This window comes from Balaenoptera physalus (assembly GCF_965194825.1).
Source record: "Balaenoptera physalus genome assembly, chromosome: 2".
NCBI lineage: Eukaryota > Metazoa > Chordata > Mammalia > Artiodactyla > Balaenopteridae > Balaenoptera > Balaenoptera physalus.
This window is the reverse complement of record NC_138883.1, coordinates 104,089,572-104,107,036: the sequence shown is the minus strand read 5'-3', so window position 1 is coordinate 104,107,036 and position 17,465 is coordinate 104,089,572. Positions and strand designations below refer to the sequence as shown.

The 17,465-nt window shown below is 37.6% G+C and overlaps 1 protein-coding gene across 4 annotated transcripts in view; it reads right to left on the bottom strand.

Moving 5' to 3' along the window:
* MINDY2 (MINDY lysine 48 deubiquitinase 2) overlaps window positions 1-17,465 on the bottom strand; it is an 82,616-nt gene that overhangs the window by 43,852 nt on the left and 21,299 nt on the right. For all 4 annotated transcript variants that reach the window (XR_014258781.1, XR_014258782.1, XM_082446619.1 and 1 more), the window contains exons 3-4: window positions 13,320-13,384; window positions 4,116-4,274 (exon numbers count right to left, since the gene is read on the bottom strand). Coding sequence is in view for 2 of the 4 variants with exons in the window: in XM_082446619.1 (XP_082302745.1) it covers window positions 4,116-4,274; window positions 13,320-13,384 (224 nt within the window). In the remaining 2 variants the exon portion in view is untranslated. The remainder of the gene's footprint in view (window positions 1-4,115; window positions 4,275-13,319; window positions 13,385-17,465) is intronic.

Here is a 17,465-nt window from a genome sequence, read left to right as displayed (position 1 = left end):
CACTAGCCACACGTGGCTACTGAGCAATTGAAATGTGTCTAGTGAAACTTAAGAAGTAAATATTAATTAAGTTTAAATAGCAACAGTTGGCTACCATGTTGGACAGAGAAGTTATAGGAACTATCACATCTACCCCTATCATATCAAATTCAGAAGTTAATACTCTCTTATTGAACAATTAATTCTAGGCCCTTAGAATATTTTACCCTTCTCCCAACTTATGTTATTATTTTTGCATATGCTAATGTTTTTTAAACCCCAAAATATAATGTTATTATTTAATACAGTCAACAACCGTTTATATTTATCATGTTATTTTTCTCTCTATTCACTCTTTCATCTGGGATCACTTTCCTTCTTTTCAAAATCCTTGCATAGAATTTCCATTAATGATAGTCTGCTGGCAGGAAACTATCTTAATTAATCTAAAAATGACTTTATTTCTCTCCATTCTTGAAAGATAATTTTTCTGGGAATAGGAAATAGGTTAGCATTTGTCTTCTTTCAGCACATTGAATGTATGATTTCCACTGTCATCTGACTTCCAATGCTGCTCTTTTTTAAAAATTTAATTAATTAATTAATTTATTTATTTATTTTTGGCTGAGTTGGGTCTTTGTTGCTGCACGTGGGCTTTCTCTAGTTGCGGCGAGCGGGGGCTACTCTTTGTTGTGGTGTCCGGGCTTCTCATTTCGGTGGCTTCTCTTGTTGCAGAGCACAGGCTCTAGGCATGCGGGCTTCAGTAGTTGTGGCTCGTGAGCTAGTTGCTCCGCCACATGTGGGATCTTCCTGGACCGGGGCTTGAACCCGTGTCCCCTGCATTGGCAGGCGGATTCTTAACCACTGTGCCACCAGGGAAGCCCCCAATGCTGCTCTTAAAGAGTTAATTATCAATTAATAATGGAGAAACACCTTCCCGTGGCTGAACTATGGTGCCCGCCCACCATCCAGAGAATGACTGACATTTATTTGCAAGATAATTATTTGCAGTACACATAATCATAATACAAAGAACTAGCCAGTTCTGAGAGATATTTCATAGAGACCTATGGATTTCAGATTTTGCCTTGTTCTGTTTTCTTTCTCAGCATCAGAATCCTTCTGTCACAAAACAAGTAAGTAAAATAGATAAAAAGCACAGCTCTCAGGCCCAAGAGTTTGAAAACCACTGTGTAGACCAGAAAAGTCTGATGGGAATTTTCTGTCCTATATTAGAGTACCTTTTTTTCTTTAAGCATATGAATTCAACTGTTTGCCAGGCAATATGTAGCTACACATACAGTCAGAGGGATGATCTGAGTCCAGTTTTTAAGAACTCAGGCTTAAGTTCCTTAGGTCATAAGTTCATCCTCCTCAAGAATCTAGGCTACCTGGCATTGCCATCTGCCAGGATCCAACATGACTCACCTTGGAGGTTTCAGATGCTGGACATATTTAGACTTTTCAGTGATGTTCTCAGAGACAGAGTGCCAAAAAAAATACAGATGCCCTGCTTACAGTAAGCCACCCTTTCACTGCCCAGAATACCAGTTACCTTTACCAAAGGACAGGGATGAAGAAACACTACCAAATCCTTGCTATTATGATCTCTCCTCCTCTATAGGTAATGCATGCATGTTTCATTCCATCAGTTAATATCTATTGAGAACCTACTATGTTCCAGGCACTGTTCTTAACAATGAGAAATAAGGGCCCAGCTCTTATAAAACGTACACTCAGACTTCCCTGGTGGCGCAGTGGTTAAGAATCCACCTGCCAGTGCAGGGGACACGGGTTCGAACCCTGGTCCGGGAAGATCCCACATGCCACAGAGCAACTAAGCCCGTGCACCACAACTACTAAGCCTGCGCTCTAGAGCCCACAAGCCACAACTACTGAGCCTGCATGCCACAACTACTGAAGCCTGCGTGCCTAGAGCCCATGCTCCTCAACAAGAGAAGCCACCACAATGAGAAGTCTGCGCACTGCAACGAAGAGTAGCCCCTGCTCGCTGCAACTAGAGAAAGCCCATGCACAGCAACGAAGACCCAACGCAGCCAAAAAAATAATAATAAATGAAATAAATAAATTAATCAATTAAAAAAAAAACAACAAAAACATACACTCTACTGGGAGATGAGAGTCAATCAAGTAAATAAATAAATAATAATTCTAGATAATGACTGGGGGAAAAGAGGGTGACTAATTTCAACAAGGGAAGGCCTCTCTAACAAGGTGATATCTGACCTAAGACCTGAATAATGAGGAACTAGAAATGGGGAGATCTGGGAGAACAATGTGTTAGGGTAGTAAAACAGTGTTCCACAGTGGGCAATCAGCTAGTACAAAAACCCGAGCTAGAAAAGAGCTTGGTATGTCTGAAAAATAGAAAGGCAGCTGGTGTTGTTGGAGGGTAGTAAAAAGGTGGGAGAATTACATGAGGTGAAGTTTGACAGGAGGCAGAGTCTAGATCACGCAGTATATCATAAAAACTCTAATAAAGATTTTGTATCTTATTTTAAAGAACGAAATAATGCCATTTGCAGCAACATGGATGGACCCAGAGATTGTCATACTGACTGCAGTAAGTCAGATAAAGACATATATCATATGATGTCGCTTATATGTGGTATCTAAAAAAATGGTACAAATGCACTTATTTGCAAAATAGAAATAAAGGACTTCCCTGGTAGTGCAGTGGTTAAGAATCTGCCTGCCAATGCAGGGGACACGGGTTTGAGGCCTGGTGTGGGAAGATCCCACATGCCGTGGAGCAACTAAGCCCGTGCACCACAACTACTGAGCCTGTGTTCTGGAACCTGCAAGCCACAACTACTGAGCCCATGCGCCACAACTACTGAAGCCCGCATGCTCTAGGGTCCGCGTGCTGCAACTACTGAAGCCTGCACGCCTACAGCCCGTGCTCCGCAACAAGAGAAGCCACTGCAATGAGAAGCCCGCGCATGGCAACAGAGAGTACCCCCACTTGCCACAACTAGAGAAAGCCCGCACACAGCAATGAAGACACAACACAGCCAAAAATAAATAAATAATAAAATTAAAAATAAACAGAAATAGAGTCACAGATGTAGAAAACAGACTTATGGTTACCAGGGGGCAAAGTGGGGGGAGGGTTAAATTGGGAGATTGGGCTTGCAATATACACACTACTATATATAAAATAGATAACTAATAAGGACCTACTGTATAGCACAGGGAACTCTACTCAGCACTCTCTAACGGACTATATGGGAAAAGAATCTAAAAAAGAGTGGATATATGTACATGTATAACTGATTCACTTTGCTGTACACCTGAAACCAACACAACACTGTAAATCAAATATACGCCAATAAAAAGTAAAAAAAAAAATAAAAAAAGATTTTGTATCTTATTTTAGTTACACTGGAGGCTTTTAAGGAAAAGAGTAGGGTGCAGGGATAAAGGGGAGGGTTTATTTCACAAAGATCACTCTGACTGCCAAGACAATTCACTGGGGGAAAGAATAACCTTTTCAACAAATGGGGCTGGTACAACTGAATATCCACATGCAGAAGAATAAAGTTGGATCCCTTCCCCAAACCATATACACAAATCAACTCAAAATGGATCATACTCCTAAATTAAGCACTAAAACTATATACTCTATACTTACATACTTTATATATTATAAATATACAAAGAACTCTTAGAACCCAGTAACAAAAAGACAAATAGCCCAATTAAAAATGGGCAAGAGATCTGCAGATATTTCTCTAAAGAAGATATACAAATGCCTCATAAGCACATGAAAAGATGATCAACATCATTAGTCATTAGAGAAATGCAAACAAATCCACACTGAGATACAACTTTACACTTACTAGGATGGCTGTAATCAAAAAGATAACAATAACAAGTGTTGGTGAGGATGTGGACTCAGCTTCGTAGTTGGCCTCTAACTGCATGAAATTATAGTCAGAAGCCTTGGGCAGATTTAGCAGTCTGGAGGACTGTGCTCTTAACCTCACAATGTGGCTAATTTCATGTAAAAGCACAAAAACATAAGTATCAGAAAATATAAATCTAGATTAATTTGCCAAATTAATAGATTTTTACTATATTTGTGTTCATATAATTTAAGATTTTCTACTTACCTGAGGGTCCACTAGCCATCCATGGTACAAAGGAATATCAAGAAGATCAAATACTATGCATTCTGGTGTATATTCAAACACTCGAACACCAGTGAATTTTACATTTACATCCAAGCCTGTCTGTAGTTTGTGCAGTACTGCCATAGCATCACTCATATTCTGAAAACAGAAAGGGGAAGAGAAAAAATGAGGAAAATCAAACAACAACAAAAAAGATATTTAAATGCAGGCACATTTACTACAAATTTTCCATTTTATCCAATTTATTCATCCCTTCAATTTTTATTATTAAGTACCTACTATGTGCCAGGCACTAGTATGAGTTCTAACGATAAAATAGTGGATAAAACAAAGTTCCTGATCTCATGGAACTAACATTCTACTATGAGAGACAAATACATAAATTATAAAGTCAAGTATTAGTAAGAAAAATTGAACAGGATAAGGATGTACAGAGTGAGAGGGGTGAGGGACCTATTTTTAGACCAGGAAGTCCAAAGACAAAATTTCTAGTCAAAGAGGAAGGCCTCTCCCACTTCTAGGTATATTCCTAAAAGAATTGAAAGAATTTAAAGCATCGTCTTGAAGAGAGATATGTGTACACCCATATGCATTGCAGCATTATTCACAACAGCCAAGAGGTGGAAGCAGCTCAAATGTTCATTAACAGATAAATGGATAAAGGGAACATAGTATACATATACAATGGAATATTATTCAGCCTTAAAAAAAAAAAGAAGGAAATCCTATTACATGCTACAACATGGATGAAACTTGAGGACATTATGCTGAGTGAAATAAGCTGCTGCAAAAGAACAAATACTGTATGACTCCACTTATGTGAGATATCTAGAGTAGTCAAAATCATGGAAATAGAAAGTAGAATGGTACTTGTCAGGAGCTGGAGGGAGGGAGATCTGGAGAGTTGTTCAACGAGTATAGAATTTTAGTTTTACAAGATGAAAATGTCCTAGAGATGTTACACAAGAATATAAATACAGTTAACACGACAAAACTGTACACTTAAAAATCGTTAAGAGAGTAAATTTTATATTACGTTTTTAACCACAATTTAAAAAAAAGAAAGAAAGAAAAAGAAATGAGCTATCAAGGCATGAACAGACATGGAGAAAATTTACATGTACATTACTAAGTGAAAGAAGCCAATCTGAAATATATTGTATGATTCCAAATGACACAGTGGGAAAAGGCAAAACGATGGAGACAGTAAAAAGATCAGTGGTTGCCAGGGGTTAGGAGGAGGGAGGGATGTACTGGCAGAGCACTGCGGATTTTTACAGCAGTGAAAACTATTCTGTAGGATACTATAAAGGTGGATACATGTCATTATACATTTCTCAAAACCCAAAGAATGTATAAACACCAAGAGTGAACCCTAATGTAAACTATGGACTTTGGGTAATAATTATGTATCATTGTAAATGGTGGGAGATGAAGTCTGAGAGAAAGAGGCTGGATCACAAAGACTTGTTGGTCAAATTAAAGAGTCGTTCTGTCCACATCAGTTTTCTCAATAAACACGGTCATGTAAGTGTGTAATGAAGACTATTTTGAAACATGTTTTTCTAAACGCTTTAATATATTAAATATGGACATAATTTAGAGGGTATATTTGATGGAACAAACAAAAACCAATATATAAAATTTGATAAAATTTTATTGAATCCCTACTGTTAATCAGACACTGTGCTACATACTAAAGATATAAAATAGCAGTAGACTATAGCCTACTGGAGGGCTTATAGTAGAAAGGGTGAACATGAAATAAATCCTTTTATATTAAAATTAGGGACTCTCACTGAAATCTGAGAAGGACAAATTTAGGTCATAATAACAAAGTTCTGTTTTACCAATTAACTTATAAAATTCCATGCTAAGAGACTATACAGACTGAAAACAAATTATTCAAATGTTTTAAATTTATGAATGAAGAACATATAACAGGATAACACTGTTATATACTCTTTGGCTTTTGTCAGTTTCACCTCTAATAAGTATAATCCCCTAAAACAATATATTTTCTAAGTCTTCCTAAAAGTTGAACCCTTGAAAACAATCAGCTCACATTTTTTTCCTTTCAGTGTTTTAAAACTTCCCCTAAAGTCATAACAATGATGAATGTGAGAAAATAGTAACAATAATGAGCCACTGTAGGATTATAGTTCTACTATTGATACTACTGATTTTTTTCTGCTATTTGTTAAATTCTTAGTTGCCAATCATCCAGTTTCCTTCAGGGGGAAGTATAATTTCTAACAGCTCCTGGACTCAAGCTTATACCTTTATGTATCGTCTACATTTTTAATAGATTATATAATGTTAAAATAACTAAGTTAATACACTTAATAATCTCCATAAATAAAACTGATAAAAATAAACAAATTTATAAACAAAGAGTTAAAAAGAGTATTTTGCCATCTTGTTCCTGAATCCAAATGGGTGCTTACAAGAAAGGATTACTACTCCTTTAAGCCAGTAGTTCAACTGTTTCTTAGAATTTTTCTTAAATGTACCGTTAACGTGGTGAAATTTTTAATTTAAATATAAGATATATTTTAAAAATATATTTGCAGTCATATAAAAACCTGTCATAAACACACACACACACACACACACACACACAGTATTTTCTTGTGTTGTCATCATTAAGCAAAACTGAAAAAAATCTGCTCTTTGTTTATATTATGATTTCTGGTAAAAGGGTTTTTAATTAGGAAGACTGCAGCTGTGCATTGGTCTTTCTAAAATTTAGGCTTAAACATTTCTGCTCACACAAAACCATACAAAAAGAACATTGTTACATCACACCTGTGGAACATTAAACACCAGCTTAGACTCAGTCTTATCAGCTTGGTACATACTATCCTCAAAACTAATGGTAATGCAATCACAATACCTTATAAATAGTTTTAGAGCTTATTTTAAATGCAGGGTACTTTCTGTCTGACATGTTTATAAGAAATGCAAGTGGTTGTTAGTGTCTGTTTCAACTTTGAAGCAAAACTTTACTTCCAATCATTTTCCAAGAGTCTAGATCACCTTAATGGAAGCATATCCTGAGACTGCAAAACAGACTTGAAACAAAGGGCTGATATCATTTGCAAATACTCATCACTCAAGATTTTCTCAAAAAACAAATACCGTACGCTAACACATATATATGGAATAAAAACAAAATGGTTCTGATGAACCTAGGGGCAGGACAGGAATAAAGACGCAGACATAGAGAATGGACTTGAGGACATGGGGATGGGGAAGGGTAACCTGGGACGAAGTGAGAGAGTAGCACTGACATATATACACTACCAAATGTAAAATAGATAGCTAGTGGGAAGCAGCTGCATAGCACAGGGAGATCAGCTTGGTGCTTTGTGACCACCCAGAACGGTGGGATAGGGAGGGTGGGAGGGAGATGCAAGAGGGAGGGGATATGGGGATATATGTATACATATAGCTGATTCACTTTGTTATACAGCAGATACTAACACAACATTGTAAAGCAATTATACTTCAAATAAAGATGTTAAAATAAATAAATAAATAAAAAATATTTTCTCAAGACTGTGTAACAGAAGTAAAATGAATTTTGAGGTTAATGTGAAACTGCAACTATGATCCATAATTTCTAATTTCAAGTTTTTGTATTAATCATAATAGCCTTGTTGATTTCAATAAGAAATGATACAAATTTGATAAATAAACGATATAAATTTAACCATAACACTTTATACTTATAAAATATTTACTGGTTTTATATGTTGAAGGTTAGCCTAAGATTTCATTTGAAAAGAAGTTTCCATTGTGAAAAATGTTTGGAAATCCTTGCTTTAAGCTACAAATTCCAATAGAATTTAAATGTTTTAGCATACCTATTTGGCTTTAGCTATGGATTTCCTACCTTACACAGTGATGCAATGCAACATACCGGCTTTTCCATTTTATTAGGACTAGATTATCTGAACATTCAAATTCAAGAAATTTTGCAATACCAAATGAATTTTGTTTTCTTTTTGCCATTTGGATACTGGTGAAAGTATGCAGTAAGGGTTACTTTGAAAGTAAACATAAAGGTTCCAATGATGTCTGTTTCTTCCCTGCCTGATACTTCTTCCACTGTAAGAACCTGACTTCTTCTTGACTTCCATTGTCAAACAAAGGAAGAATACTGAAGAAAATGAAGCTCTGCTTGCTTTCTTACAGCTCTAATAATTTTGAGCCCAGTGGTCCCCTCCTATATTACAGAATAGTATCTCTAAAGAACATGCCAAGCAATGTAGACACATTGAAACTATGAAACAGCAGATTTAGTCCTAATGACATACCCCAGACATCATTTGAACTGTTTCCTACATATAATTTAATTGTAAAATATACACAAATGAGGAAAGATAAATCAATAACAAATTCACTTGAAAGTCAATTTTTTCAAGGAAAATACCAAGTTATCATTCTACATAGGTGTGTAGAACGATATCTATGTTTCATTCTACATTGCATATAGGTTCACATAAAAGAGAGATCAGCAAAGTATGGCCGGTGGGTCAAATAAGGCTGTGAGCTAAGAGTGGTTTTTACATTTTTAAAAGGGTGTAAAAAGAGAAAACAAAGAATATGCCCAAAAAGCCACTGAGACTCCCTCTTGTGAGAGCACCGGAATCACAACCAACTGCTGAACAATCATGGACAGGAAGACACTGAAACTCACCAAAAAAGATACCCCACATCCAAAGACGAAGGAGAAGCCGCAGTGAGATGGTAGGAGGGGCGCAATCACAATAAAATCAAATCCCATAACTGCTGGGTGGGTGACTCACAGACTGGAGAACACTTATACCACAGAAGTCCACCCACTGCAGTGAAGGTTCTGAGTCCCACATCAGGCTTCCCAACCTGAGGGTCCAACAACGGGAGGAGGAATTCCTAGAGAATCAGACTTTGAAGGCTAGCGGGATTTGATTGCAGGACTTTGACAGGACTGGGGAAACAGAGACTCCACTCTTGGAGGGCACACACAAAGTAGTGTGCACATTGGGACCCAGGGGAAGGAGCAGTGACCCCATAGGAGACTGAACCAGACCTACCTGCTAGTGTTGGAGGGTCTCCTGCAGAGGTGGGAGGTGGCTGTGGCTTACTGTGGGGACAGGGGCACTGGCAGCAGAAGTTATGGGAAGTGCTCCTTGGCGTGAGCCCTCCCAGAGTCTGCCATCAGCCCCACCAAAGAGCCGGGTAAGCTCCAGTGCTGGGTCGCCTTAGGCCAAACAACCAACAGGGAGGGAACCCAGCCCAACCCATCAGCAGACAAGTGGATTAAAGTTTTACTGAGATCTGCCCACCAGAGCAACACCCAGCTCTACCCACCACCAGTCCCTCCCATCAGGAAGCTTGCACAAGCCTCTTAGATAGCCTCATCCACCACAGAGCAGATAGCAGAAGCAAGAAGAACTACAATTCTGCAGCCTGTGGAAGGAAAACCACATTCACAGAAAGATAGACAAAATGAAAAGGCAGAGGACTTTGTACCAGATGAAGGAACAAGATAAAACCCCAGGAAAACAACTAAATGAAGTGGAGACAGGCAACCTTCCAGAAAAAGAATTCAGAATAATGATAGTGAAGATGATCCAGGACCTCGGAAAAAGAATGGAGGCAAAGATCGAGAAGATGCAAGAAATGTTTAACAAAGGCCTAGAAGAATTAAAGAACAAACACCTAGAAGAGTTAAAAAACAAACAAACAGAGATGAACAATACAATAACTGAAACGAAAAATACACTAGAAGGAATCAAGAGCAGAATAACTGAGGCAGAAGAACGGATAAGTGGCCTGGAAGACAGAATGGTGGAATTCACTGCCGTGGAACAGAATAAAGAAAAAAGAATGAAAAGAAATGAAGACAGCCTAAGAGACCTCTGGGACAACATTAAACGCAACAACATTCGCATTATAGGGGTCCCATAAGGAGAAGAGAGAGAGAAAGGATCCAAGAAAATATGTGAAGAGATTATAGTCAAAAACTTCCCTAACATGGGAAAGGAAATAGCCACCCAAGTATAGGAAGTGCAGAAAGTCCCAGGCAGGATAAACCCAAGGAGAAACACGCCGACACACATAGTAATCAAATTGACAAAAATTAAAGACAAAGAAAAATTATTGAAAGCAACAAGGGAAAAATGACAAATAACATACAAGGGAACTCCATAAGGTTAACAGCTGATTTCTCAGCAGAAACTCTACAAGCCAGAAGGGACTGGCATGATATATTTAAAGTGATGAACGGGAAGAACCTACAACCAAGATTACTCTACCCGGCAAGGATCTCATTCAGATTCGACGGAGAAATTAAAACCTTTACAGACAAGCAAAAGCCAGGAGAATTCAGCACCACCAAACCAGCTTTAAAACAAATGCTAAAGGAACTTCTCTAAGTGGGAAAAACAAGAGAAGAAAAGGACCTACAAAAACAAACCCAAAACAATTAAGAAAATGGTAATAGGAACATACATATTGATAATTACCTTAAACGTGAATGGATTAAATGCTCCACCCAAAAGACACAGGCTCGCTGAATGGTTACAAAAACAAGACCCATATATATGCTGTCTACAAGAGACCCACTTCAGACCTAGGGACACATACAGACTGAAAGTGAGGGGATGGAAAAAGATATTCCATGCAAATGGAAATCAAAAGAAAGCTGGAGTAGCAATACTCATATCAGATAAAATAGACTTACAATAAAGAATGTTACAAGAGACAAGGAAGGACACTACATAATGATCAAGGGATCAATCCAAGAAGAAGATATAACAATTGTAAATATATATGCACCCAACACAGGAGCACCTCAATACGTAAGGCAACTGCTAACAGCTATAAAAGAGGAAATCGACAGTAACACAATAATAGTGGGGGACTTTTAACACCTCATTTACACCAATGGACAGATCATCGCGACAGAAAATTAATAAGGAAACACAAGCTTTAAATGACACAATAGACCAGATAGAGTTAATTGATATTTATAGGACATTCCATCCAAAAATAGCAGATTACACTTTCTTCTCAAGTGCACACGGAACATTCTCCAGGATTGATCACATTGTGGGTCACAAATCAAGCCTGGGTAAATTTAAGAAAATTGAAATCATATCAAGCATCTTTTCCGACCACAACGCTATGAGATTAGAAATCAGTTACAGCAAAAAAAAAACATAAAAAACACAAACACATGGAGGGTAAACAATACGTTACTAAATAACTAAGAGATCACTGAAGAAATTAAAGAGGAAATCAGAAAATATCTACAGACAAATTACAATGAAAACATGACAATCCAAAACCTATGGGATGCAGCAAAAGCAGTTGGGATTGACATATATACACTAATATGTATAAAATGGATAACCAATAAGAACCTGATATAAAAAAAAATTTTTTTTTAAAAGACGACACAAACAGATGGAGAGATAGACCATTTTCTTGGATTGGAAGAATCAATATTGTTAAAATGACTCTGCTACCCAATGCAATCTACAGATTCAATGCAATCCCTGTCAAATTACCAATGGCATTTTTTACAGAACTAGAACAAAAAATCTTAAAATTTGTATGGAGACCCAAAAGACCCCGAATAGTCAAAGCAGTCTTGAGGGAAAAAAATGGAGCTGGAGGAATCAGACTCCCAGACTTAAGACTATACTACAAAGCTACAGTAATCAAGACAATATGGTACTGGCACAAAAACAGAAATATAGATCAATGGAACAGGATAGAAAGCCCAAAGATAAACCCACGCACCTATGGTCAACTAATCTATGACAAAGCAGGCCAGGATATACAATGGAGAAAAGACAGTCTCTTCAATAAGTGGTGCTGGGAAAACTGGACAGCTATATGTAAAAGAATGAAATTAGAACACTCCCTAACACCATATACAAAAATAAACTCAAAATGGATTAAAGACCTAAATGTAAGGCCAGACACTATAAAACTCTTAGAGGAAAACATAGGAAGAACACTCTTTGACATAAATCACAGCAAGATCTTTTTTGATCCACCTCCTAGAGTAATGGAAATAAAAATAAACAAATGGGACCTAATGAGACTTAAGAGCTTTGCAAAGCAAAGGAAACCACAAACAAGACAAAAAGACAACCTTCAAAATGGGAGAAAATATTTGCAAACAAATCAACGGACAAAGGATTAATCTCCAAAATATATAAACAGCTCATTCAGCTCAATATTAAAGAAACAAACAACCCAATCCAAAAATGGGCAGAAGACCTAAATAGACATTTCTCCAAAGAAGACATACAGACGGCCACGAAGCACATGAAAAGATGCTCAACATCACTAATTATTAGAGAAATGAAAATCAAAACTACAATGAGGTATCACCTTGCACCAGTTAGAATGGGCATCATCAGAAAATCTAGAAACAATAAATGCTGGAGAGGGTGTGGAGAAAAGGGAACCCTCTTGCACTGTTGGTGGGAATGTAAATTGGTATAGCCACTATGGAGAACAGTATGGAGGTTCCTTAAAAAACTAAAAATAGAACTATCATATGACCCAGCAATCCCACTACTGGGCATATACCCTGAGAAAACCATAATTCAAAAAGACACATGCACCCCAATGTTCATTGCAGCACTATGTACAATAGCCAGGTGATGGAAGCAACCTAAATGCCCATCGACAGACGAATGGATAAAGAAGATGTGGTATATATATACAATGGAATATTACTCAGCCATAAAAAGGAACAAAACTGGGTCATTTGTAGAGACGTGGATGGATCTAGAGACTGTCATACAGAGTGAAGTAAGTCAGAAAGAGAAAAACAAATATCGTATATTAATGCATATATGTGGAACCTATAAAAATGGTACAGATGAACCGGTTTGCAAGGCAGAAATAGAGACACAGATGTAGAGAACAAACGTATGGACACCAAGGGGGGAATGTGGGGTGGGGTGGGGTAGTGGTGGTGTGATGAATTGGGAGATTGGGATTGACATATATACACTAATATGTATAAAATAGATAACTAATAAGAACCTGCTGTATAAAAAAATAAATAAAATTCAAAAATTCAAAAAAAAAAGCCACTGATAGAGACCAATGAATATATCTGTAAGTAAAAATTAACTATCTTAATATAACAAAAATTGTATCTATTACCTGCTCATAGTTTAAACGTTGAATTTCTGAAATTTCTTTTGGCTTTGTATCAAGCATGTAATCTCCTGTAAAAAGAAATTGTAAAGTTTCCTTTTAAAAATATTACTTTTTTTCTAATTACAAAGGTAATATATTTTAATTATAAATTGTAGCAATAGGTAACATAAAATATTGATCCCCCCCGCCATTCAGAGAAAGTCAATGTTAACTGTTAGCTAAGGTCTCACATATTTTTTTCAGTGTACATCCTATGTTTTGAACTTTCTTTTTCTTCCTCTTTATATTTAAGTGTCTTTACATGTCACTACAATAAAGCTCTAAAAGGTTTTTACCAAGTTTCACTGCTATCAGCAAGATAACTATTACCCCAAATACCTTTCCAAGAATGGGTGTCATCCGTCTTCTAAATGTTTGTCATTCTTAGAAGTAAGCAAAAAATTTTTTTGCATTGAAAAAATTGGTATCTTAGTGGTTACCAGTGAGGAGAGGGGAGAGAGAGAGGCAAGAAAGGGGTATGGAATTGAGATACAAACTACTATGTATAAAATATATAAGCAACAAGAATATATTGTATAGCACAGGGATTTATAGCCATTATCTTGTAATAGCTTTTAATGGAGTATAATCTGTAAAAATACTGAATCACTATGCTGTACACCTGAAACTAATATAATATTGTAAAGCAACTATACTTCCCCCAAACTGATATATTTTTATACATGTATTTTCATTTGGTATCACCTTTTTAATATATAAATGACTTTTTAAAAAATAAATTTATTTACTTATTTATTTGTGGCTGCATTGGGTCTTCGTTGCTGCACGCGGGCTTTCTCTAGTTGCGGCGAGCGGGGGCTACTCTTCATTGCAGTGCGCAGCCTTCTTATTGCGGTGGCCGCTCTTGTTGCAGAGCACAGGCTTTAGGCATGCAGGCTTCAGTAGTTGTGGCATACGGGCTCAGTAGTTGTGACTTGCGGTCTCTAGAGTGCAGGCTCAGTAGTTGTGGCGCGTGGGCTTAGTTGCTCTGCGGCATGTGGGATCTTCCCAGCCCAGGGCTTGAACCCGTGTTCCCTGCATTGGCAGGCGGATTCTTAACCACTGTGCTACCAGGGAAGCCCCTATAAATGACTTTTAGTATAAGTGATACCTTTTAAATATATGTAGCATCATTTTAATATATGCAGTAACTTTTTTTTTTTTAATATTTATTTATTTATGTATTTATGGCTGTGTTGGGTCTTCGTTTCTGTGTGAGGGCTCTCTCCAGTTGCGGCAAGTGGGGGCCATTCTTCATCGCAGTGCGCGGGCCTCTCACTATCGCGGCCTCTCTTGTTGCGGAGCACAGGCTCCAGACGCGCAGGCTCAGTAATTGTGGCTCACGGGCCCAGTTGCTCTGTGGCATGTGGGATCTTCCCAGACCAGGGCTCGAACCCGTGTCCCCTGCATTGGCAGGCAGACTCTCAACCACTGCGCCACCAGGGAAGCCCTATGCAGTAACTTTTTATCCATGTTTTGCCTTTTTAACTATGTATTAATTATATATACTTTTCTTTGAATTGCCTGCCTATACAAGTATCATTTTTTTTTTTTTTTACTGAACCATAAAAGCTCTTTTTCAGTTAGAGGAATTAGAACATTTCCTGTTATACATGGTAAATTTTTTTTTCCCATAATGGCTTCTGACTTTATGATGATGTTTTTTGCCTACTTTTCACCATACAGAAATATTTAATTTCAGTATAGTCAAATTCTTCTATTATAGCTTCTGGGTTTGATGGGTTTGATGTCATGTTAGAAAGATTTTCACCTCTTCAGAGTATACAAACATTCACATATACTTTCTTCATGTAATTTTATGTGTCTTTTTTTACATTTAAATCTTTAATTTATCTGGAATTAATTTTGATATAAACAGTGATACATGGAACTAACTTCTCAGCCAGCCTCCCAAATCACTAAGTTGATAAATTGTTTTATTAACTTTTATTTTCAAATTCAAAATAAACTTCTAAAGACTGCATCAAGTATTCTTTTAGGGACTTCCCTGGTGGCACAGTGGTTAATAATCCGCCTGCCAGTGCAGGGGACATGGGTTCGAGCCCTGGTCCGGGAAGATCCCACATGCCAAGGAGCAACTAAGCCCATGTGCCACAACTACTGAGCCTGTGCTCTAGAGCCCATGAGCCACAACTACTAAGCCAACGAGCCACAACTACTGAAGCCCATGCGCTTAGAGCCTGTGCTCTGCAACAAGAGAAGCCACCACAAATGAGAAGCCCATGCACCGCAACAAAGATTAGCCCCTGCTTGCTACAACTAGAGAAAGCTGCGCACAGCAACGAAGACCCAATGCAGCCAAAGATAAATAAATAAATAAATAAGTTTAAAAAAAAGTGTTCTTTTAATCTCTCCAACTCTGATAATAAAGGAATTCCTATGAACATCAATATATTATTATTTTTGCTTTTATTTAGAACTTTAAGATGGCAACATCTAACTAATAACAATTTTATTCCACCATAGGTACAGGAACTCTAAATCACTAAATTAATTCATTCACAGAAATATATAAGCAAGTGTATTTAACAAATATTTTTGAATCCTTACTATACATGGCACATTGTATATTTACATGTTGAGATTTTAAAATAGCATTTAACTGAAAACTACGCTTTGAGTAAATTTTATACATTATTTATTCAAATAATTGAGAACATATTTGCTATACTTGTATCCTATATCTCATTTAAGTTCTGTATTTATCCTGATAAAAGACCGTGTATGCTTTCCTACAACTTTAATAGGGTCAGGATGCAGAACATTACATAATTCAATACTAAATGACCCTAGATATGCTATCATAGATTAAAGCTTAGGTGCTAAGAATAGAATAATTATTGGGAAAGACTCAGATAAGCAACTCCTCTTTTCCTGAGGTCAGAAAAGATCTTTAGACAAGAGAAGAATGGCCTGACTAAGGGAGGCAGCCTCTTTGATGGACCTCAGTGAGCCCTATAGCCTGGTATTCATACCTTTGTATAATCACCTTCCTTTGAGCGTGGATTGGATTCACTTCTAGTGAATCAAATACAACAGAATTAATGAAATGTCACTTACAAAATTATAAAAGAAAATATTGTGTCGTTTGTCATGGTGCTTTCTCATTTGTTCACTCTGAGGAATGCCACCTGCCATGTTCTGAGCTGCCTTTTGGAGATGCCCACGGCAAGGAACTGAAGGAAGCCTCTAGAGAGAGAGCCACAGAGAGCCACAGTCAATGAGGAACTGAGAACCTCAGTCCAACAACCTGTGAGGAACTGAATCCTGCCAACAACCAAGTGAGTAAGCTTGGAAGCAGATCCTCCTCAGTTGGGCCTGGAGATAAGACTGCAGCCCCAACTGACACACTGACTGCAACCTCATGAGAGACCTTAAGCCAGAGTCACTTAGCCACACCGAGATTCCTGACCTACAGATACCGTGTGATAATAAACGTTCATTGTTCTAAGTGACTAAATTTTGGGGTGATATGAAACAATAGACATCTGTATTTTTAGGAAAGTTTGTAATAGAGAATTAGATATTTTTAAAAGACTGATTTTGAGTTTTTAAGGGAGCCTCTTTCAGTTTTAGATATCTAAATAAATCATCTCTTAAGAATTCTGTCTAGCTTATCTAACCTTTATAACAAAATTGGTCAACAATACTACTTCAATCAAAAATATTTATTGAGGGACTTCCCTGGTGGTGCAGTGGTTAAGAATCTGCCTTCCAATGCAGGGGATGCAGGTTCAATCCCTGGTCGGGGAACTAACTAAGATCCCACATGCCGTGGGGCAACTAAAACCACACGCCGCGACTACTGCGCCCGCACACTCTAGAGCCCGCGCGCCACAACTAGAGAGCATTCATGCTGCAACTACTGAGCCCATGGGCTCTGGAGGCGCGTGCCACAACTAGAGAGCTCACACGCTGCAACTACTGAGCCTGCGTGCCCTGGAGCCCGCGCGCTGCAGTGAAGAGCCTGTGTGCTGCAAAGAAAGATCCCACATGCCGCAACGAAGATCCTGCATGCCGCAACTAAGACCTGACACAGCCAAATAAATAAATAAATAAAACATTTTAAAAAAAACAGTATTTATTGAA